The sequence below is a fragment of the Gobius niger genome (genome assembly GCF_951799975.1).
Source record: "Gobius niger genome assembly, chromosome: 3".
NCBI classification, from domain to species: Eukaryota; Metazoa; Chordata; class Actinopteri; order Gobiiformes; family Gobiidae; genus Gobius; species Gobius niger.
In genome coordinates this window covers 44332645-44356033 of record NC_136854.1, presented here as the reverse complement: position 1 = coordinate 44356033, position 23389 = coordinate 44332645, and the positions used below count along the sequence as shown (strand labels likewise).

Below are 23389 nucleotides of genomic sequence, written 5' to 3'. Positions count from 1 at the left end.
GGAAGAGGGCGAGGTTGAGGATGAGTGGGAGGAGCTGGATGAGGACATGGTGGATCTCAGGAGCCAGTTCCAGGAGTCCTGGCTCTGGGAGGACTTCCCCCTGCCCCAAAAAGCCGACTCCACAGGGTAAGACGCACCCTGGTTTAGTCCTGATGATCAATGTCTTTGCTCGACTAGTTTAACCTCTTAACTCCCGCCTGAACCCAGAGGATCTTTTTCCTCACGTCATCAGATTCTTTTTCCATCATTTTTTTGTTGGGTATTCAACTCATTTTTGTAACTTTTTTGGTCAAATTTTGTCACAATTCTGTCATTTTTCCGTCAATTTTTTATCAAATTTTTGTAATTTTTTTGTCACATTTTTGTCATTTTTTGTCAAATTTTTGTCATTTTTTTGTCACATTTTTTGTCACATTTTTTGGTCAATTTTTTGTCATTTTTTCATCAATTTCTTGTCAATTTCTTGTGACATTTTTGTGACATTTTTGCCACTTTTTCATCAATTTTTTGTCACTTTTTTGTCATATTTCTGTCATTTTTTCGTACATTTTTGTCATTTTTTTGTCATTTTTTAATCTAATTTTTGTCATTTTTTGTCACATTTTTGTCATTTTTTTGTCACATTTTTGTCTTTTTTTTGTCACATTTTTGTCATTTTTTTTTCACATTTTTTTCATTTTTTTGTCACATTTTTGTCATTTTTTTGTCATTTTTTAATCTAATTTTTGTCATTTTTTGGTCAATTTTTTGTCATTTTTTCATCAATTTTTCGTCACTTTTTTGTCATATTTCTGTCATTTTTTCGTACATTTTTTATCAATTTTTTAGTCATTTTTTGTCACATTTTGTCTCATTTCCATCATTGTTTTCGTCTCAGTTTTGTTGCTATTTTCTCACCTTTTTTCCAGAAGCTTTTGGATTGGGGTAAAGATGGAGAAAATGTGCTCGGTTCAGGCGGGGGTTAAGGGGTTTAACTGCCGGGATTTGTTGGAAGTACAAAGATTATGGTTTATGCAGGGAACGAAAAAGAGGTGAAATAACTTCAAATATGTTTTATATTTTATTCTTAATGAGCTTCAGAAGGAACAGAATCTCATTGAGGAAATAGTGATAAAAGCAAAAGGAGGCTGTTTTCACCCATTAACCTATTAACCCCCGCCTGAACCAAACACGTGTTCCCCAGTTCGCCTTTACCCAAATCTGTAAGCTCCTTCAAAAAACCAAAAAAAACTCCAACGTATATTCATTTGTTATAAACACGTTCAATAAAGGGAAGGTATTTACAAGCAGATGAAGCAGCAAGGGGAATAAATGAATGTCCTCCCCCTTTCTTTTTGTGCTTTTCTTCCTTTGTTTTGCTTTTAATTTGTTTATTTCTGTTAAAAATAATTGAAACTGTATAACAAAGAGAATGAAAAAATAGCAACGAATATGAGAAAAAAAACAAGGATAAAAATAACAATAGAAATGTGACAAAATGTGTTGAGAATATGGCAAAAAGATAGTGACAACGATGGAAAAAAATATCCAAAAAGTGACAACAACGCAAGGAAAAACATCTGTTTAGATCAGTTTTGTAGGTCTTAGCTTTCAAATGAGGCTACAGGCTGTAACCTTTTAGATTTGGGTCAATCTGAGGTGGGGAAATCGCATTGTTTAAGGCGGGGGTTAAAGGGGCTGGATGCAAGTTGGCCATTTTATACTCACTACTGCCACCTCAGGTCAGACGTGTAACTGCAGCTTCTATATTAAAGAGGGGGTGTTCTGCTTTTGTCAGTCCCACAGCACCAGTCTATATCACACTACAATGATGACAAACCTTCTGTTGGTCTGTAAATGCAGTAAATTACAATAACTGCCTTGTATAAAATGTCTCTCTCAAAATGGCTGTCGTGAATGTCTTGAAATAGGCCTCTGTCTCTTTAAGAACCTCTGAGCCTTTAGACACGCCCCCTCCACACGCTGTCTGTGGCATCAGTGGGGAGGGGGTTCTGCTGAGGAGCAGTGGTTGGTTACTCGGCTGGTGACCAAAGCTCGGAGGCGTCTCCAGGAGGTGGGGGCGTTCCTAGGAGGACTCAGGCAAACCTATCCCTAAAATGGCCGCCATCAGAGTTTTTACAGATTACTCAGAAATACGTGAATGTGCCAAGGCAACACTTCAGCCATGTTTTTAATGAGGGAGTGACAGAATAACAGGATGGAAAGCTGGAAAAAGTCTATTTTGCAGAATACCCCCCTTTAAGAGGTTAAATATAATTCCATATGTGTTTGTTAATAAATGAACGCCGTTAATGAGAATCCATAGAAATAGTCTCGAAATAAAAGACAAAAACAACACATAAAACAGTATTTCCAAAGCTCTGACTCGTCCTGTCTGCCCTGCTGTTTGAAAAGCGTTACATCTGTCAGTCTGTATGAACTCCTGCTCTCTGTTGCAGCCTGGCGTCCCTGACCGTGGACCGGCCGCTGCCGGACTCCATCACTCAGTGGGGGGTTTTCGCCGTCGGCGCCTCCACACAAACAGGTTCACTCTGAATATTACATCTGGATTTTACCTTTTTTAAAGCGACTTTCTAAACTTTTCAACTATTTTGACAAGAAGTACAATTTACAAACACAAGATAATCATGAGATAATGATGAACTGAAGAAGAACAATATGACCTGTAACCCTGTAATCCAGAATCAGAGTCAGAATAGTGTTTATTGTTATTATGCAGATTAAAAAGTAAGTCTCTAGCCCATTCCTGTGTGGAGTAATGGATTTTTAACTAAATAACCTGCCACTAGGGGGCAGCTTAAATTAAAAAAAGGAAAGAATTCCACATGTGTCCAGCAGAGGACGCTGACATAATAAGAGATCGGGATATTCACCTTATTCTGGAGACTCGCGTGGCCGCCGTGAATTGTGCCCGCTAGTGATGCCCGGGTCAGGGTTTTTTTCAACCCGCGGGTCCCGCATTTGGAGCAGGTTCTAACCCAGCCCGGCCGCAACGTTGTTCTATTTTTACAACCCGCCCCGCCCCGCACCCGCAACCATTAAATATTACGCGTTACAAATGATCCGTATGAACAGCACCGGCGTGTCAGCCCCTCCTCTCTCTCTCCCTCTGAAGAGCGCTGGGCGAGAGGGAGAGAGGAAGAGCAGAGCTTGGCCTAAAGCGAAGTCACACACAGTCGCACATACGGTGGAAAACAGGAGACACGAGCTCCACAAAAGCGTCTCTGGATCACAAGCTGCAAAACGCTGCTTGTTTTATGAAAATTCGTCGTATATTTACACCAAAAACCTGCTGTAAAGACGACGGAATAAGTTGTGACTGAATTGAATGAATGCGCGTACGGAGGCATAGAGTGCACTGACCCGCGACCGGCATTTTTGTCATTTTTTAATCACATTTTTGTCAATTTTTTGGTCAAATTTTGTCTCGTTTCTGTCATTTTTTCGTCATTTTTTAATCAAATTTTTGTCATTTTTTTGTCACATTGTTTTTGTCAATTTCTTGTGACATTTTTGTGACATTTTTGCCACTTTTTCATCAATTTTTCATCACTTTTTTGTCACATTTCCATCATTGTTTCCATCAGTGCACTGCCCGCGACCGGCATTTTTTGACCCGCCCCAACCCGCCCCGCGATCAAAGGAGAATTTCACGACCCGACCCGAACCGAGGGCAGACCGCGGGGTCCGCGGTGGAACCCGCAACCCGCGCATCACTAGTGCCCGCCCCTTTTCTCCTATGTGTTAACACAGGACTGGAGAAATCCAGATAAAATCAGTCACTACAGGAAAACAAAGCCGTTTTCAGGCCGACAGAGAAACGCTGCAGTGTCGACATGTCGGTGCAAATGAACATCGGACATTTTACACAAATCAATCGACTAAACATCAGATTTGAGTGGAGAATATTTCCCCTCGTTCTCCGTTAAAATGAACGGCTTCGCGGTCGACAAAAGTTGAAAAAGTGGGCGGGGCGGAATGAGGTGAATAAACACAGCCTAACATAGCCATGTGGTAAATGGTCAGTCTGCCCCAGGGCGGTTGTGGCTACAATAGTAAGTTACTGCCAGAGAGTGGAGTCAATAATAATGACTATGTAACACTTTGAGAAACATGACACCGGTGATGAAACGCAGTAAGTGTCTGATGTTATTGATGAGGCCACAGTCTTTTAATATAAACGCAGCCCCCGACCCAAACTCCCCCCCCCCCCCCCCGGCTTCACAGGCTTGGACTTAACAATGGGGCTCATTCAGGAACATGTTATGAAAAAACTTCTTAAAATACGTGTTTACGAAGTCAGGAAACTGCGGCAGATTGATCATACCTTCTTAAAGGGACAAAAACATCCTGAAGTATCCCTTTAATCTACAGCAAAAGTCTCAAATGGATGCCCCCCCTGTAGTGTCTCTCTTCTCTCCTTAAAGAAGTCTTATTTTGCACCACTTTTGTTTCTCCTTCTCTGTTTCTCGGCTCAGGTTTCTGCGTGGCCGAGCCGTACAACGTCCGAGCCTGGAAGCCGTTCTTCGTGGACCTGAAGCTGCCGTACTCCGTGGGCCGGAACGAACAAATCCAGATCAAAGCCGTCATCCACAACTACTCCCCGTCCAGCAGAGAGGTCCGTCCTGCCCCCCCCCGGCCCCCCCCGCCCATGCCACCACAACACACTTTTAATAAGACGATTAGCATAAACTTTAGAAACTCAAAGGTTATCAAACATCCTGCTGTATTTTCAGGAACTTGGTATTTCTTCCATTCAAAATAACCGGGACAAGAGGTTTTTCTCTGATTTTCTAAATTGTCAACTCAAATAAGAGTCAGCATAATTTTCAAGTCTTTAACTGGTAGAGGATCAATCAAATTAACCTCTTAACTCCCGCCTGAACCGAGAGGATAAAAAAAGTTTCATTGAAAAACTTTTTTCCTTTTTGACACTGAAATACAATTTGTTCAACAAAATATCATGACTTACTTTTTTCCAACTTTATTTTGAAGTGACATTTAACGGAACTATATTATCCGCTGGGGTGTAGGGGTGTACGTCCACAAGGTGTCACCATTGCGCCAAAAACTGTGGAAAATAGGGAGAAATGTTCCCCAATTTAATGAATAAGGTACATTTGTGTAAATAAAATAAATAATAAATTGGGGCAAAAATAATGAAAGCAGGAGGAAAAATTGGTATAAATGGGGGGAATAGGGAAAATATTAGTCATAGCATTATAGGAAAAAATAAGGGGAAAAATAAGGAGCAACAAAAAAAGGGAATTTTACAAAAAGTGGTGCAAAAATTGGCAAAAAGAAGAAAAATACAAAAAAATAGGTAAAAAAAAACAAAACAACAAAACAATTGGGGAATGATTTGGAACAATCTAGTCACTTGTTTTAACCCCTTAGCTCCCACCTGAACCGAGCGCATTTTCTCCAGTTTGGCTTTACCCCAATCCAAAAGCTTCTGGAAAATAGGTGTGAAAATAGCAACAAAACTGAGACGAAAACAATGATGGAAATGTGACAAAAAAGTGAGAAAAGTTTGACAAAAAAGTGACGAAAAATTGATGAAAAAGTGGCAAAAATGTCACAAAAATGTCACAAGAAATCGATAAAAAAAAATGATGAAAAAATGACCAAAATGTGACGAAAAAATGACAAAAAAGTTACAAAAATGAGTTGAATACCCAACAAAAAAATGATGGAAAAAAAATCTGATGACAGGAGGAAAAAGATCCTCTCGGTTCAGGCGGGAGTTAAGAGGTTAATTCTGTCCCTGGACCAACAGCATCAAAACTTGGATCTCAAGATTTTTTTTCCCCGATACTTTCATTTTTCCGATACCAGTAGTACCTACACCTTTTTTCTAACACCAAACTGGTATCGTGGAACGGTACCAGCACAACACTGTCATTATATTTGATGTATCATTGGTTTAATTTTCCTGTGTGCTTTTGTGTGACTTTTCGTGCTTTGACGATCTCCGTCCGTCTCACAGGTGCGAGTGACGCTGATGAAGACCGACAACATGTGCAGCGTGGCGTTCAGGGACCGGCACGTGCAGGACGTGACGGTGGCGGCCGGGGGGTCGGTGGTGCTGCCGTACACGGTGGTCCCGCTGGCCGTGGGGAAGATGCCCATCGAGGTCATGGTGGTCACTAAAGACATGATGATGAGCGACCGCATCCAGAAGAGCCTCAAAGTGGTGGTAAGACACGGATTACTGCTGAAGCTACTGCTACAAATACTACAAATACTACTACTGCCACTATACTAAACACTACTGCTCACAAATATCCAGACTACTCGTAATATTTACCCAACAGCATCACAAAATCCACAGTTCAAAGGGACTGTATCTGCTGTTTTAGCCCTCCCAAAGTAAAGTATTGGCATTTATATATTGTACCTCTACCACTGTGGAGCACTATTTTTTGCGATAATTATAAGTATTAAAACACAACGCTTCGATTAAGTTAACCCCGCCCCCTCTCTCCGCACATACAACTTTACTGTAGTACAAAATACACAGCAATAAGTGACGTTACTTCATGATGCAGTTATAAGAAGTTGACATCTGCAACACAGCTTCATAAATGGCTAACACACAAGCTAACACACAAGCTAACACACAAGCTAACACACAAGCTAACACACGAGCTAACACACGAGCTAACACACGAGCTAACACACGAGCTAACACACACGCTAACACACACGCTAACACACACGCTAACACATATGCTAACACACACGCTAACACACACGCTAACACACACGCTAACACACACGCTAACACATATGCTAACACACACGCTAACACACATGCTAACACACATGCTAACACACAAGCTAACACACACGCTAACACACATGCTAACACACAAGCTAACACACAAGCTAACACACACGCTAACACACAAGCTAACACACAGGCTAACACACACAGGCTAACACACACGCTAACACACAAGCTATCACACAAGCTAACACACAAGCTAACACACACGCTAACACACACGCTAACACACACGCTAACACACAAGCTATCACACAAGCTAACACACAAGCTAACACACAAGCTAACACACAAGCTAACACACACGCTAACACACAAGCTAACACACAAGCTAACACACACGCTAACACACAAGCTAACACACACGCTAACACACACACGCTAGCACACAAGCTAACACACACGCTGACACACAAGCTAACACACACGCTAACACACAAGCTAACAAACACGCTAACACACAAGCTAACAAACACGCTAACACACAAGCTAACAAACACGCTAACACACAAGCTAACACACAAGTTAACACACACGCTAACACACGCTAACACACAAGCTAACACACAAGTTAATACACAAGCTAACACACACGCTAACACACAAGCTAACACACATGCTAACACACAAGCTAACACACTAGCTAACACACAAGCTAACACACAAGCTAACACACACGCTAACACACACACGCTAACACACGCTAACACACAAGCTAACACACACGCTAACAAACACGCTAACACACACGATAAACAAACACGCTAACACACATGCTAACACACACGCTAACACACAAGCTAACACACAAGCTAACACATATGCTAACACACAAGTTAACACACAAGCTAACACACACGCTAACAAACACGCTAACACACACGATAAACAAACACGCTAACACACACGCTAACACACGCTAACACACATGCTAACACACACGCTAACACACGCTAACACACAAGCTAACACACAAGCTAACACACACACTAACACACACGCTAACACACACGCTAACACACAAGCTAACACATATGCTAACACATATGCTAACACACACGCTAACACACACGCTAACACACGCTAACACACACGCTAACACACACGCTAACACACACGCTAACACACACGCTAACACACACACGCTAACACACAAGCTAACACACATGCTAACAAACACGCTAACACACAAGCTAACACATATGCTAACACACACGCTAACACACACGCTAACACACACACGCTAACACACACGCTAACACACAAGCTAACACACACGCTAACACACACTGTTGCTGACGGACATGTTAGCTGACGTGCTAGCTCACTGCTTCATTCATTGTGTATCAAAGACGTCTCCGAGGCTTGATTATCGTTAAAAGCATTCCTTTATTACAACAAATGATCAAAAGTAAGTTCCGTAGTGTCCGTCGGGTTCCTCCGTCGGGTTCATCCGTCGGGTTCATCCGTCGGGTTCGTCCGTCGGGTTCATCCGTCGGGTTCCTCCGTCGGGTTCCTCCGGGCTTGACCCTGGTTCGGTCCTGTGTTTGCTGAATCCTGACCCTCTGCTCTCGCTCAGATGGAGGGAGTCCAGAAGACCAAAGTGTGGAGTGCGGTGCTGAACCCGTCGGCCGCAGGAGGTCAGAACATCTCAAAGCTCTCGTTTGTTAAAATGGCGACTCGAACATGACCCGATGTGTTGAAAACCTCTCGTAGGAACTCAGACCTTACGAATGGGGAAGGTGGAGCTGGACTCTGTGGTTCCAAACTCTGTCCCGGAGACTTTCATCCACCTCAGAGGTCGGTCCACACCACGACGTCGCTCTGAAGATGTGCTCAAATCATTTACTGACAATAAGGCCGGGCGATGCTGACAATAACGAATGTCTCGATTAGGGCTGTGCAATTAATCGAAATTCGATTACGATTTCGATTACAACAGTAAACGATTACAAAATTAGCATAATCGCATAAAATCTTGTCTCTTTTTCTGCTGGATTTTTGTAATTTTTTTGATGGATTTTTTGTAAAAAATTTTTGATGGATTTTGGTAATTTTTTTGATGGATTTTTGTCTTTTTTTGATGGATTTTTATAATTTTTTAGCTGGATTTTTGTCACCTTTTTGAGGGATTTTTGTCATTTTTTTTTGATGGATTTTTGTCCTTTTTTTGATGGATTTTTGTACTTTTTTGATGGATTTTTGTCCTTTTTTTGATGGATTTTTGTCCTTTTTTTGATGGATTTTTGTCACTTTTTTGATGGATTTTTGTCACTTTTTTGATGGATTTTTGTCATTTTTTTTGATGGATTTTTGTCACTTTTTCTGCTGGATTTTTTGTAATTTTTTTGATGGATTTTTGACTTTTTCTGCTGGATTTTTATAATTTTTTTGCTGGATTTTTGTCACTTTTTTGATGGATTTTCGTCATTTTTTTGATGGATTTTTGTCTTTTTTTGATGGATTTTTGTCCCTTTTTTGATGGATTTTCGTCATTTTTTTGATGGATTTTTGTCTTTTTTTGATGGATTTTTTTTAAAGGCAACAAATAATCGTTTGAATAATCGTGATTTCAATTATGACAAAAATAATCGTGATTATTATTTTTTCAATAATCGAGCAGCCCTAATCTCGATATTTTAGGGGAACGACAACAGGAAGGAAAAATAAAAACACTTTCCCCATTTCTTCCTCATTGAACCCTATTTTCCCCCATTTTTCTTGCCTGTTTTCCCCATGTTCCACTTTTTCTTTCCAGATTTTCCCCATTTCCCCTTATTCCCCCCCCCCCCCAATTTGTTCCACTTTTTCCCTCAGTTTACCCTATTTTCCCCCATTTTCTTCTCCTCAATTGTTCACCGATATCCCCAATCTTTCCCCAATTTGTTCCACTCAAGTTAACACACACACGCTAGCATACAAGCTAACACACACGCTAACACACAAGCTAACACACACGCTAACACACAAGTTAACACACACGCCAACACACACGCTAACACACACGCTAACACACACGCTAACACACAAGCTAACACACAAGCTAACACACACGTTCACACACACGCTAACACACACGCTAACACACATGCTAACACACAAGCTAACACACAAGCTAACAAACACGCTAACAAACACGCTAACACACACGCTAACACACATTTACACATATGCTAACACACAAGCTAACACACAAGCTAACACACATGCTAACACACAAGCTAACAAACACGCTAACACACACGCTAACACACACGCTAACACACACGCTAACAAACATGCTAACACACAAGCTAACACACAAGCTAATACTGACAATAACGAATATCTCGACAACAGGAAGGAAAAATAAAAACACTTTCCCCCCAGTTTACCCTATTTTCCCCCATTTTCTTCTCCTCAATTGTTCACCGTTATCCCCTAATCTTTCCCCAATTTGTTCCACTTTTTCCCCTCCATTTTTTCCCGATAGTATCCTACATTTTCTTCCCCATTTTTCCACCTCATTTCCCCCCATTTGTTCACCATTTCCCCCACACTTTTTCCCAATTTATTATACTTTTTTTTCTTTTCTTTTCTCCACATTTCATGACCTTGAAGACAAGCTCGATACTGTAAATGTGTATTTCTTCCAAACAGCGATTTAGATTTTCTACGATATATGACATTGCTGAGTTCCTTTTACTCTTCACCCCTTAACTCCCGCCTGAACCGAGCACATTTTCTCCAGTTTGGCTTTACCCCAATCCAAAAGCTTCTGGGAAAAAAGCTGTGAAAATAGCGACAAAACTGAGACGAAAACAATGATGGAAATGTGACAAAAAAGTGAGAAAACATTGACAAAAAAGGGACGAAAAATGTATGAAAAAGTGGCAAAAATGTCACAAGAAATTGATGAAAAATGACAAAAATGTGATAAAAATTTGACCAAAAAATTGCAAAAATGTGACAAAAAAAATGACAAAATGTGATTAAATTTGACCAAAATATGACAAAATGTGCAAAAAATAATCAATGAAAAAATGAGCAAAATGTGACAAAAATGTGATAAAATTTTGACAAAAAATGTGATAAAATTTTAACAAAAAATGACAAAATGTGACGAAAAAATGACAAAAATATGATAAAATTTGACCAAAAAATGACAAAATGTGCACACAAAAAAAATGATGAAAAATGACAAAAATGTGATAAAATTTTGACAAAAATGTGATAAAAATTTGACAAAAAATGGCAAAAATGTGACCAAAAAAATGACAAAAAAGTTGCAAAAAATGACAGGAAAAATGACCAAAAATGTGATCAAATGTGACAAAAATATGACAAAAATGTGCTAAAAATTGTACAAACAAATTACAAAAATGTGACAAAAAAGTTACAAGAATGAGTTGAATACCCAACAAAAAAATGATGGAAAAAAGTGATGACGTGAGGACAAAGATCCTCTGGGTTGAGGCGGGAGTTCAGAGGTTAAACTCACTTTCTTTCCCGTTGGAGGAAACCTGTTGGCGGACAGCATCGATAACTCTCTGCAGCCGGACGCGCTGGCCTCCCTGATCCGGATGCCCGGGGGCTGCGTGGAGCAGAACCTGGCCTCCATGTCGATGCCCACCATCGCCTTCCTCTACCTGGAGCGAACCGGCCACTGGGGACGAGTGGGGCCGCACCGCAAGGACGAGGCGCTCGGATACATACGCAAAGGTAAAGCTAACACACACGCTAACACACACGCTAACACACAAGCTAACACAAGCTAACACACGCGCTAACACACGCGCTAACACACGCGCTAACACACGCGCTAACACACAAGCTAACACACACGCTAACACACAAGCTAACACACACGCTAACACACAAGCTAACACACAAGCTAACACACGCGCTAACACACGCGCTAACACACGCGCTAACACACGCGCTAACACACGCGCTAACACACGCGCTAACACACAAGCTAACACACAAGCTAACACACACGCTAACACACGCGCTAACACATGCGCTAACACACAAGCTAACACACAAGCTAACACACACGCTAACACACAAGCTAACACACACGCTAACACACAAGCTAACACACAAGCTAACACACGCGCTAACACACGCGCTAACACACGCGCTAACACACGCGCTAACACACGCGCTAACACACGCGCTAACACACGCGCTAACACACGCGCTAACACACGCGCTAACACACGCGCTAACACACACTCTAACACACAAGCTACCACACAAGCTAACACACGCTAACACACACGCTAACACACGCTAACACACGCTAACACACACGCTAACACACGCGCTAACACACGCGCTAACACACGCGCTAACACACGCGCTAACACACGCGCTAACACACGCGCTAACACACAAGCTAACACACACTCTAACACACAAGCTACCACACAAGCTAACACACGCTAACACACACGCTAACACACAAGCTAACACACAAGCTAACACACGCGCTAACACATGCGCTAACGCACAAGCTAACACACACTCTAACACATGCGCTAACGCACAAGCTAACACACGCGCTAACACATGCGCTAACGCACAAGCTAACACACACGCTAACACACAAGCTAACACACAAGCTAACACACACTCTAACACACAAGCTAACACACAAGCTAACACACGCTAACACACAAGCTAACACACACGCTAACACGCGCTAACACACGCGCTAACACATGCGCTAACACACAAGCTAACACACACTCTAACACACAAGCTAACACACAAGCTAACACACACTCTAACACACAAGCTAACACACAAGCTAACACACGCTAACACACAAGCTAACACACACGCTAACACACAAGCTAACACACACGCTAACACACACGCTAACACACGCGCTAACACACGCGCTAACACACGCGCTAACACACGCGCTAACACACGCGCTAACACACGCGCTAACACACAAGCTAACACACAAGCTAACACACACGCTAACACACACGCTAACACACAAGCTAACACACAAGCTAACGCACGCGCTAACACACGCGCTAACACACGCGCTAACACACGCGCTAACACACACTCTAACACACAAGCTAACACACACGCTAACACACACGCTAACACACAAGCTAACACACAAGCTAACACACACGCTAACACACACGCTAACACACACGCTAACACACACGCTAACACACTCGCTAACACACACGCTAACACACACGCTAACACACACGCTAACACACACGCTAACACACACGCTAACACACTCGCTAACACACACGCTAACACACACGCTAACACACAAGCTAACACACACGCTAACACACAAGCTAACACACATGCTAACACATGCTAACACACATGCTAACACACATGCTAACACATGCTAACACACATGCTAACACACATGCTAACACACAAGCTAACACACACGCTAACACACACGCTAACACACACGCTAACACACACGCTAACACACTCGCTAACACACACGCTAACACACACGCTAACACACGCTAACACACACGCTAACACACACGCTAACACACTCGCTAACACACACGCTAACACACACGCTAACACACAAGCTAACACACACGCTAACACACGCGCTAACACACGCGCTAACACACGCGCTATCACACAAGCTAACACACAAGCTAACACACAAGCTAACACACGCGCTAACACACACGCTAACACACAAGCTAACACACAAGCTAACACACGCGCTAACACACGCGCTAACACACGCGCTAACACACGCGCTAACACACGCGCTAACACACAAGCTAACACACAAGCTAACACACACGCTAACACACACGCTAACACAGGCTAACACACAAGCTAACACACAAGCTAACACACACGCTAACACACATGCTAACACACTCACCGCTCTGTCCTGGCCGCTCCATCAGGTGTTTACATTATGGGATTCGCGTTGGTTATAAAAGTGAATCAACTTTGATTCTGGTGAAGCTTCACAAACATCAGAGACAGTCACAGAAAAACACTGTTTTGGTGAAAGTCGCCGAATCCCGGAGAGAAAAAACAACTTCTGGCGAGCGGCCTCTTCTTTGGCAGGTTGAATAAAGTCGTCGTAGCCAAACGCGCTTTTTTTTCTCCGTGACATGATCGTTAGGTAAGAAAAAACAGGCGTGTCCAGAGTTGGTTAGAAAGAGCTCCATCTTCAAACATGAGGGTGTTTTTGATAAGGAAATAGCAGAACAACATGGCTAAAAGCTACAAAAAGTCGACTTTGCATGATATAGGTCCTGTAAATCATCGACTGGACTTTGATGGATTTTTGTTATGGTGACAGGCTCTCTGACAGCGCTCACTCACTCTCTGACTCACTTTACCACATGTAACACCTAAACGGAGCAGTCTGCAGAAGAGGACCTCCCCCTGTCCCTCTCAGAGTGCATCTCCACTCACTCTGACTCACTTTACCACATGTAACACCTGAACGGAGCAGTCTGCTGAAGAGGACCTCCCCCTGTCCCCCCCTGAGTGCATCTCCACTCACTCTGACTCACTTTACCACATGTAACACCTAAACGGAGCAGTCTGCTGAAGAGGACCTCCCCCTGTCCCCCTCAGAGTGCATCTCCACTCACTCTGACTCACTTTACCACATGTAACACCTAAACGGAGCAGTCTGCTGAAGAGGACCTCCCCCTGTCCCTCTCAGAGTGCATCTCCACTCACTCTCCGACTCACTTTACCACATGTAACACCTGAACGGAGCAGTCTGCTGAAGAGGACCTCCCCCTGTCCCCCCCTGAGTGTATCTCCACTCACTCTCTGACCCACTTTACCACATGTAACACCTAAACGGAGCAGTCTGCTGAAGAGGACCTCCCCCCGTCCCTCTCAGAGTGCATCTCCACTCACTCTCTGACTCACTTTACCACATGTAACACCTAAACGGAGCAGTCTGCTGAAGAGGACCTCCCCCTGTCCCTCTCAGAGTGCATCTCCACTCACGCGGGGTTCCTCTTACTCTGCTTTGTGAAGAAACGTGTCTGGATGTGTCTGAGGGGCTGCACTGATGATGATGGTGATGATGAGGATGAAGTCATTAATGAACTGATTTGTGTTTTCAGGTTACAGTAACCAGCTGGCCTACAGGAGGGATGACGGCTCATACCCCCCCTACAGCAAGCAGGGGGCCAGCACATGGTACTGTCCCATCTTTGTTTAGGGCAGTGTCCCACTTATTCTTCATCCTAAACTCGTGAATGTCTCTAATGCTCAAACAAACAGCCTGGAGCCTGAACTGTGTGAATTATGCATTTAAAGTGCAACTAAACGGGCGTGGCAGAGCCTTTCCCCACCCACAAACACAAGTCAAAAAGTTGCTGAGAAAGGGGTGGTCTCGGAGGCTTTGGGGGAGACGAGGGGGGTGAGTGTGTGGGCGGGGTCTGCTCTGTTGACAGTCTCAGGCCACGCCCCTCGATCTGACAGGACTGACAGACGGCTGTTACCGCTGTCACCACTGTGCGCAGGATTTATTTTTTCGTAGGAGAGTTGGTGCATCTCATGACTTGTGATTGCTTGATGTAGCAACTAGTGATGCGGGTCAGGGTTTTTTTCAACCCGCGGGTCCCGCATTTGGAGCAGGTTCTAACCCGACCCGCCCCGCCCCGCAACGTTGTTCTATTTTTACAACCCGCCCCGCCCCCGCAACCATTAAATATTACGCGTTACAAATATGATCCGTATGAACAGCACCGGCGTGTCATCGCTCTCTCTCTCTCTCTCTGAAGAGCGCTGGGCAAGAGGGAGAGAGGAAGAGCAGAGATCGGCCTAACGTGAAGTCACACACAGTCGCACATACGGTGGAAAACAGGAGACATGAGCTCCACAAAAGCGTTCTCTGGATCACAAGCTGCAAAACGCTGCTTGTTTTATGAAAATCCGACGTATATTTACGCCAAAAACCTGCTGTAAAGACGGCGGTGGAACCCGCACCCCGCGCATCACTAGTAGCAACAGTCCTACGAAAAACAAAATAAAGATGGCCGCTGGTAGATACTCGCTCGCTGTCAGTGACTGCGAACAGAGAGAGAGCATCGCACAGTAGCTTTTCTAAGGGATTTATTCCTCTACACCACCTCAGCTGAAGTGTGAGCATCGCAGGAGCGCCATCTACTGGTTTGACTCATGAGCTCAGGCGGTGTGTGCGCGACGCGTGTCCTGGTTGCTACGTGACGGAGGCGGAGGCGTGTGTGGGCGGGGCCACAGAGGCGTGTTTGGGCGGGGCCACAGAGGCGTGTGTGGGCGGGGCCACAGAGGCGTGTGTGGGCGGGGCCACAGAGGCGTGTGTGGGCGGGGCCACAGAGGCGTGTGTGGGCGGGGCCACAGAGGCACAGAGGCAGAACCAGGGGCAGAACTGATGACGTTTTGTGGACGCCGTGGACACACTCTCCTCCAATCACAAAATATCAAATGCAGTTGCTGCGTTAAACCAGTAGAGGCGCTAACCCTGCGGTTTTAGACACAAAAGTGAGATTTTGAACAAGTTTGCACCAAATGTCAACATATTGACTGGGACATGTAGCTAACTCTATTCAACAACCATGTAGACCGTTTATCAGCAAAAAAAAAAGTGGATTTGGTGTTTAGTTACTCTTTAAATAATAGAAGACCTTTAATTTTTTTATACTTTACATGTTTTCCTGTTGACCTGCAGCGTGTGGTCTTCTCTCTGCTCAGGATCACGGCGTTCGTGGTGAAGGTGTTCTCCATGGCTCACTTCATCATCGGAGTGGAGGAGCAGCAGGTCTGCGAGCCTCTGCTGTATCTGCTCAAGAACCGATACAAATCTGCGCTGGGCGTCTTCACTGAGGAGACCCCGGTCTACAGCACCACCATGATCGTACGTCTGACCGAGCTGCTCAAGTCACTTCACAAGAGGAATATTCATGGGAATTCATCGGCACAAACAGGGAAAGGCAGATGTTGACTGATATAAACTTTGATCCAATAGTTCTGCACTGAATATCTAAGGAGAGCGTTTGGAAATAGCCATTGGTGCAGATGTTCCCTCAGACCGACGCCCTGGTCTGTGGGAACATCTGGTTATTGGGCCTTAATGTGGGTCGAGGATTGTCCGGAGTCTTGGTGGAAACAAGTGCACAATAATCTGCTCTAAATGAGACCTTTTAACTCCCGCCTGAACCGAGAGGATCTTTTTCCTCACGTCATTAGATTTTTTTTCCATCATTTTTTTGTTGGGTATTCAACTCATTTTTGTTACTTTTTTTGTCATTTTTTTGTCTCATTTTTGTCATTTTTTTGTCATTTTTTCAATCCAATTTTAGTAATTTTTGTGTCTCATTTTTGTCATTTTTTGTCATTTTTTAAATACATTTTTTGTCATATTTTTTTTCATATTTTTGTCAATTTTTTGTCATTTTTTTGTCCTTTTTTGTCAATTTTTTGTCATTTTTTGTCATATTTTAATCATTTTTTGGTCACATTTTTGTCATTTTTTTGTCATTTTTTAAATCAATTTTTTGTCATATTTTTGTCATTTTTTTGTCATTTTTTAATCAATTTTTTGTCATTTTTTTGTCATTTTTTTGTCATTTTTTGTCATATTTTTGTCATTTTTTTGTCATTTTTTAATCAATTTTTTGTCATTTTTTTGTAATTTTTAATCAATTTTTTGTCAATTTTTTGTCATTTTTTGTCATTTTTTGTCATTTTTTGTCATTTTTTGTCATTTTTTTAATCAATTGTTTTTTCACTTTTTTGCCATTTTTTGTCACATTTTTGTCACATTTTTGTCATATTTTTTGTCTTTTTTTTAATCAATTTTTTGTCATATTTTTTGTCATATTTTTGTCATTTTTTTGTCATTTTTTTGTTATTTTTTTGTCATTTTTTGTCATTTTTTGTCATATTTTTAATCCATTTTTTGTCACATTTTTGTCATTTTTTGTCTTTTTTTTAATCAATTTTTTGTCATATTTTTTGTCATATTTTTGTCATTTTTTTGTCATTTTTTTGTCATTTTTTTGTCATTTTTTGTCATATTTTTAATCAATTTTTTGTCATTTTTTTGTAATTTTTAATCAATTTTTAGTCAATTTTTTGTCATTTTTTGTCATTTTTTCTCATTTTTTGTCATTTTTTGTCATTTTTTGTCATTTTTTTAATCAATTGTTTTTTCACTTTTTTGCCATTTTTTGTCACATTTTTGTCACATTTTTGTCATATTTTTTGTAATTTTTTTGTAATTTTTTTGTAATTTTTTGTCATTTTTTAATCAATTTTTTTATCACTTTTTTGCCATTTTTTGTCACATTTTTTGTCACATTTTTTGTCACATTTTTTGTCATTTATTTGTCATTTTTTAATCAATTTTTTGTCATATTTTTAATCCATTTTTTGTCACATTTTTGTCATTTTTTGTCTTTTTTAATCAATTTTTTGTTATTTTTTGTCATTTTTTTTGTCATTTTTTGTCATTTTTTGTCAATTTTTTGTCATTTTTTTGTTATTTTTTTTGTCATTTTTTGTCATTTTTTGTCAATTTTTTGTCATTTTTTTAATCAATTTTTTGTAATTTTTTTGTAATTTTTTTTGTCATTTTTTGTCATTTTTTTGTCATATTTTTTGTAATTTTTTTGTAATTTTTTTGTCATTTTTAGTCATTTTTTAATCAATTTTTTTATCACTTTTTTGCCATTTTTTGTCACATTTTTTGTCACATTTTTTGTCATTTATTTGTCATTTTTTAATCAATTTTTTGTCATATTTTTAATCCATTTTTTGTCACATTTTTGTCATTTTTTTGTCTTTTTTAATCAATTTTTTGTCATATTTTTTGTCATATTTTTGTCAATTTTTTGTCATTTTTTTGTAATTTTTTTTGTCATTTTTTGTCATTTTTTGTCAATTTTTTGTCATTTTTTTAATCAATTTTTTGTAATTTTTTTGTAATTTTTTGTCATATTTTTAATCAATTTTTAATCCATTTTTTGTCATTTTTTGTCATTTTTTGTCATTTTTTGTCATTTTTTTAATCAATTGTTTTTTCACTTTTTTGCCATTTTTTGTCACATTTTTTGTCACATTTTTTGTCACATTTTTGTCATTTTTTGTCTTTTTTTTAATCAATTTTTTGTCATATTTTTTGTCATATTTTTATCATTTTTTTGTCATTTTTTTGTCATTTTTTTGTCATTTTTTGTCATATTTTTAATCAATTTTTTGTCATTTTTTTGTAATTTTTAATCAATTTTTTGTCAATTTTTTGTCATTTTTTGTCATTTTTTGTCATTTTTTGTCATTTTTTGTCATTTTTTGTCATTTTTTTAATCAATTGTTTTTTCACTTTTTTGCCATTTTTTGTCACATTTTTGTCACATTTTTGTCATATTTTTTGTAATTTTTTTGTAATTTTTTTGTTATTTTTATGTCATTTTTTGTCATTTTTTGTCATATTTTTAATCCATTTTTTGTCACATTTTTGTCATTTTTTGTCTTTTTTTTAATCAATTTTTTGTCATATTTTTTGTCATATTTTTGTCATTTTTTTGTCATTTTTTTGTCATTTTTTTGTCATTTTTTGTCATATTTTTAATCAATTTTTTGTCATTTTTTTGTAATTTTTAATCAATTTTTTGTCAATTTTTTGTCATTTTTTGTCATTTTTTGTCATTTTTTGTCATTTTTTGTCATTTTTTGTCATTTTTTTGTCACATTTTTGTCACATTTTTGTCATATTTTTTGTAATTTTTTTGTAATTTTTTTGTAATTTTTTGTCATTTTTTAATCAATTTTTTTTATCACTTTTTTGCCATTTTTTGTCACATTTTTTGTCACATTTTTTGTCACATTTTTTGTCATTTATTTGTCATTTTTTAATCAATTTTTTGTCATATTTTTAATCCATTTTTTGTCACATTTTTGTCATTTTTTGTCTTTTTTAATCAATTTTTTGTTATTTTTTGTCATTTTTTTTGTCATTTTTTGTCATTTTTTGTCAATTTTTTGTCATTTTTTTGTTATTTTTTTTGTCATTTTTTGTCATTTTTTGTCAATTTTTTGTCATTTTTTTAATCAATTTTTTGTAATTTTTTTGTCATTTTTTTTGTCATTTTTTGTCATTTTTTTGTCATATTTTTTGTAATTTTTTTGTAATTTTTTTGTCATTTTTTGTCATTTTTTAATCAATTTTTTTATCACTTTTTTGCCATTTTTTGTCACATTTTTTGTCACATTTTTTGTCATTTATTTGTCATTTTTTAATCAATTTTTTGTCATATTTTTAATCCATTTTTTGTCACATTTTTGTCATTTTTTTGTCTTTTTTAATCAATTTTTTGTCATATTTTTTGTCATATTTTTGTCAATTTTTTGTCATTTTTTTGTAATTTTTTTTGTCATTTTTTGTCATTTTTTGTCAATTTTTTGTCATTTTTTTAATCAATTTTTTGTAATTTTTTTGTAATTTTTTGTCATATTTTTAATCAATTTTTAATCCATTTTTTGTCATTTTTTGTCATTTTTTGTCATTTTTTGTCATTTTTTTAATCAATTGTTTTTTCACTTTTTTGCCATTTTTTGTCACATTTTTTGTCACATTTTTTGTCACATTTTTTGTCACATTTTTTGTCATTTTTTTGGTCATTTTTTCGTCATTTTTTCGTCAATTTCTTGTGACATTTTTGTGACATTTCTTTCCACTTTTTAATCAATTTTTCGTCACTTTTTTGTCTCATTTCCATCATTGTTTTTGTCTCAGTTTTGTTGCTATTTTCTCACCTTTCTTCCAGAAGCTTTTGGATTGGGGTAAAGCCAAACTGGAGAAAATGAGCTCGGTTCAGGCGGGAGTTAAGGGGTGAAGGGCGATCCCAGATGTTTCTGTAGACACATAGAAATGAAAAGAAGAGACTAAAAACATATCATTTAAATTCGGAGCCAAAGGAACAGGTTTGTGCTTTGTCCGAGTCCGAGTTGCTTGAATTCGCTCTGTTTGTTTGAATACCGTAACATAAATAAAACTGAAACTAAATAAAAAACTGTCTCTGCTTCTCACTCCATGTGGTCAGGGCGGTCTCCGTGGCGATGACCCCCAGGCGACCCTCACGGCGTTCGTTCTGATCGCGCTGGCCGAAGCCAAGCAGGCCGGGATCCGCTGCAGCAGTGATGAAGTCAACACAGAGGTGAAGCTCACTCGGGTTTCCCAGACTTTACTGGTGTAACGCCGTACGTTTCCCACAGGAGGTGATCCGCAGCGCCGCCCACTACCTGAAGGGGGCGCTGGCGGAGCGGCGGCGGCCGTACACCGTGGCCATCGCCTCGTACGCGCTGGCTCTGGTGAAGGACCAGGTGGATTTCAACCCCACACCAGCTCTTCTCCGAGCGTCAGCAGGTACGACACTGTCTTAAAGGTGCAACTTTTTATGCAGGAATACAGGTTTTATTTATTAACCTCTGACCCCCGCCTGAACCGAATGCATTCTGTCCTCTTTGGCTGTTATAAAGGCCTGTGTAACACCTCATTTGAAAGCTAAGACCCACAAAACTGACCTTTTTCCTCACGTTGTTGCTGTGTTGTGTCACCTTTTGTATGTTTTTTTTTTTTGTGTGACATTTTTGTTGAATTTTTTTCATTTTTTTGTTGAATTTTTTTCTTTAATTTTTGTCACTTTTTTGTTGAATTTTTGTCACAATTTTGTTGAATTTTTGTCATTTTTTTGCTGAATTTTTGTCACTTTTTGGTTGAGTTTTTGTCACATTTTTGTTGAATTTTTGTCATTTTTTTGCTGAATTTTTGTCACATTTTTGTTGAATTTTTTTCATTTTTTTGTTGAATTTTTTTTCATTTTTTTGTTCAGTTTTTGTTGAATTTTTGTCACATTTTTGTTCAGTTTTTGTTGAATTTTTGTCACATTTTTGTTGATTTTTTTCATTTTTTTGTTGAATTTTTTTTCATTTTTTTGTTGAACTTTTGTCTTTTTTTTTAAAGTTTTTGTTGAATTTTTGTCACATTTTTGTTGAATTTTTTTCATTTTTTTCTTTAATTTTTGTCACATTTTTGTTGAATTTTTGTCATTTTTTTGTTCAGTTTTTGTTGAATTTTTGTCATTTTTTTGTTGAATTTTTTTCATTTTGTTGTTGAATTTTTTTCATTTTTTTGGTTGAATTTTTGTCAATTTTTTTCAGTTTTTGTTGAATTTTTGTCATTTTTTTGTTGAATTTTTGTCATTTTGTTGTTGAATTTTTTTCATTTTTTTGGTTGAATTTTTGTCAATTTTTTTCAGTTTTTGTTGAATTTTTGTCATTTTTTTGTTGAGTTTTTCTTAAATTTGTTGTCATTTTTTTGCTGAATTTTTGTCACTTTTTGGTTGAATTTTTGTCATTTTTTGTGGAGTTCCTGTCGAATTTTTGTCTTTTTTTTTTTTCTTTTTGTTGCGTTTACATCCTTGTTTTCTCCTCATTTTTTGTGGCTGTCTTGGTGCGTTTTTCCAGAAGCTTTTTGATTCGGGTAAAGCCAAACTGTAGAAAATGTGCTGCGTTCAGGTGGGGGTTAAGGGGTTAAAGGCGCTTTATGCAGGAACACAGTGTTTATTTACTAAAACAATGACAACAGTACATGTGAGTAAATATGTTTGTTGTTTCAGATGGAAAACACTGGGCGGACCTGGAGAACCACCTGTTCAGCCTGGAGGCCACGGGCTACGCTCTGCTGGCACTGGTGAAGATGGGCGCCATGAAGGAGGCGGAGCCAGCGTTCAATTGGTTAAACAGTCAGCGGCGGCGCGGAGGAGGCTACGGGTCCACACAGGTGAGGAGGACACACAGGTGAGGAGGACACACAGGTGAGGAGGACACACAGGGGAGGATGACACACAGGGGAGGACACACAGGTGAGGATGACACACAGGTGAGGAGGACACACAGGTGAGGAGGACACACAGGGGAGGAGGACACACAGGTGAGGACACACAGGTGAGGATGACACACAGGGGAGGAGGACACACAGGTGATGAGGACACACAGGTGAGGAGGAGGACACACAGGTGAGGAGGACACACAGGTGAGGACACACAGGTGAGGAGGAGGAGACACAGGTGAGGAGGACACAAAGGTGAGGAGGACACACAGGTGAGGAGGACACACAGGTGAGGAGGAGGACACACAGGTGAGGAGGACACACAGGTGAGGACACACAGGTGAGGAGGACACACAGGTGAGGAGGACACACAGGTGAGGAGGACACACAGGTGAGGAGGAGGACACACAGGTGAGGAGGACACACAGGTGAGGAGGACACACAGGTGAGGAGGACACACAGGTGAGGATGACACACAGGTGAGGAGGAGGACACACAGGTGAGGAGGACACACAGGTGAGGAGGAGGACACACAGGTGAGGAGGACACACAGGTGAGGACACACAGGTGAGGAGGACACACAGGTGAGGAGGACACACAGGTGAGGAGGACACACAGGTGAGGAGGACACACAGGGGAGGAGGACACACAGGTGAGGAGGACACACAGGTGAGGAGGACACACAGGTGAGGAGGACACACAGGTGAGGAGGACACACAGGTGAGGACACACAGGTGAGGAGG

The 23389-nt window shown here is 39.8% G+C and overlaps 1 protein-coding gene across 1 annotated transcript in view; it reads left to right on the top strand.

Annotated features, from left to right (window-relative positions):
• LOC306960789 (complement C3-like) overlaps positions 1-23389 on the top strand; it is a gene marked incomplete at its 3' end in the record, with an annotated part of 49943 nt that continues 26554 nt past the window's right edge. Inside the window, exons 1-12 of the mRNA XM_079553342.1 lie at positions 1-126; positions 2439-2524; positions 4479-4618; positions 5990-6199; positions 8370-8430; positions 8507-8590; positions 11288-11491; positions 14899-14974; positions 16511-16673; positions 20860-20973; positions 21032-21182; positions 22435-22598. Coding sequence (XP_079409468.1) covers positions 47-126; positions 2439-2524; positions 4479-4618; positions 5990-6199; positions 8370-8430; positions 8507-8590; positions 11288-11491; positions 14899-14974; positions 16511-16673; positions 20860-20973; positions 21032-21182; positions 22435-22598 — 1533 coding nt within the window. The 5' untranslated portion in view covers positions 1-46. The remainder of the gene's footprint in view (positions 127-2438; positions 2525-4478; positions 4619-5989; positions 6200-8369; positions 8431-8506; positions 8591-11287; positions 11492-14898; positions 14975-16510; positions 16674-20859; positions 20974-21031; positions 21183-22434; positions 22599-23389) is intronic.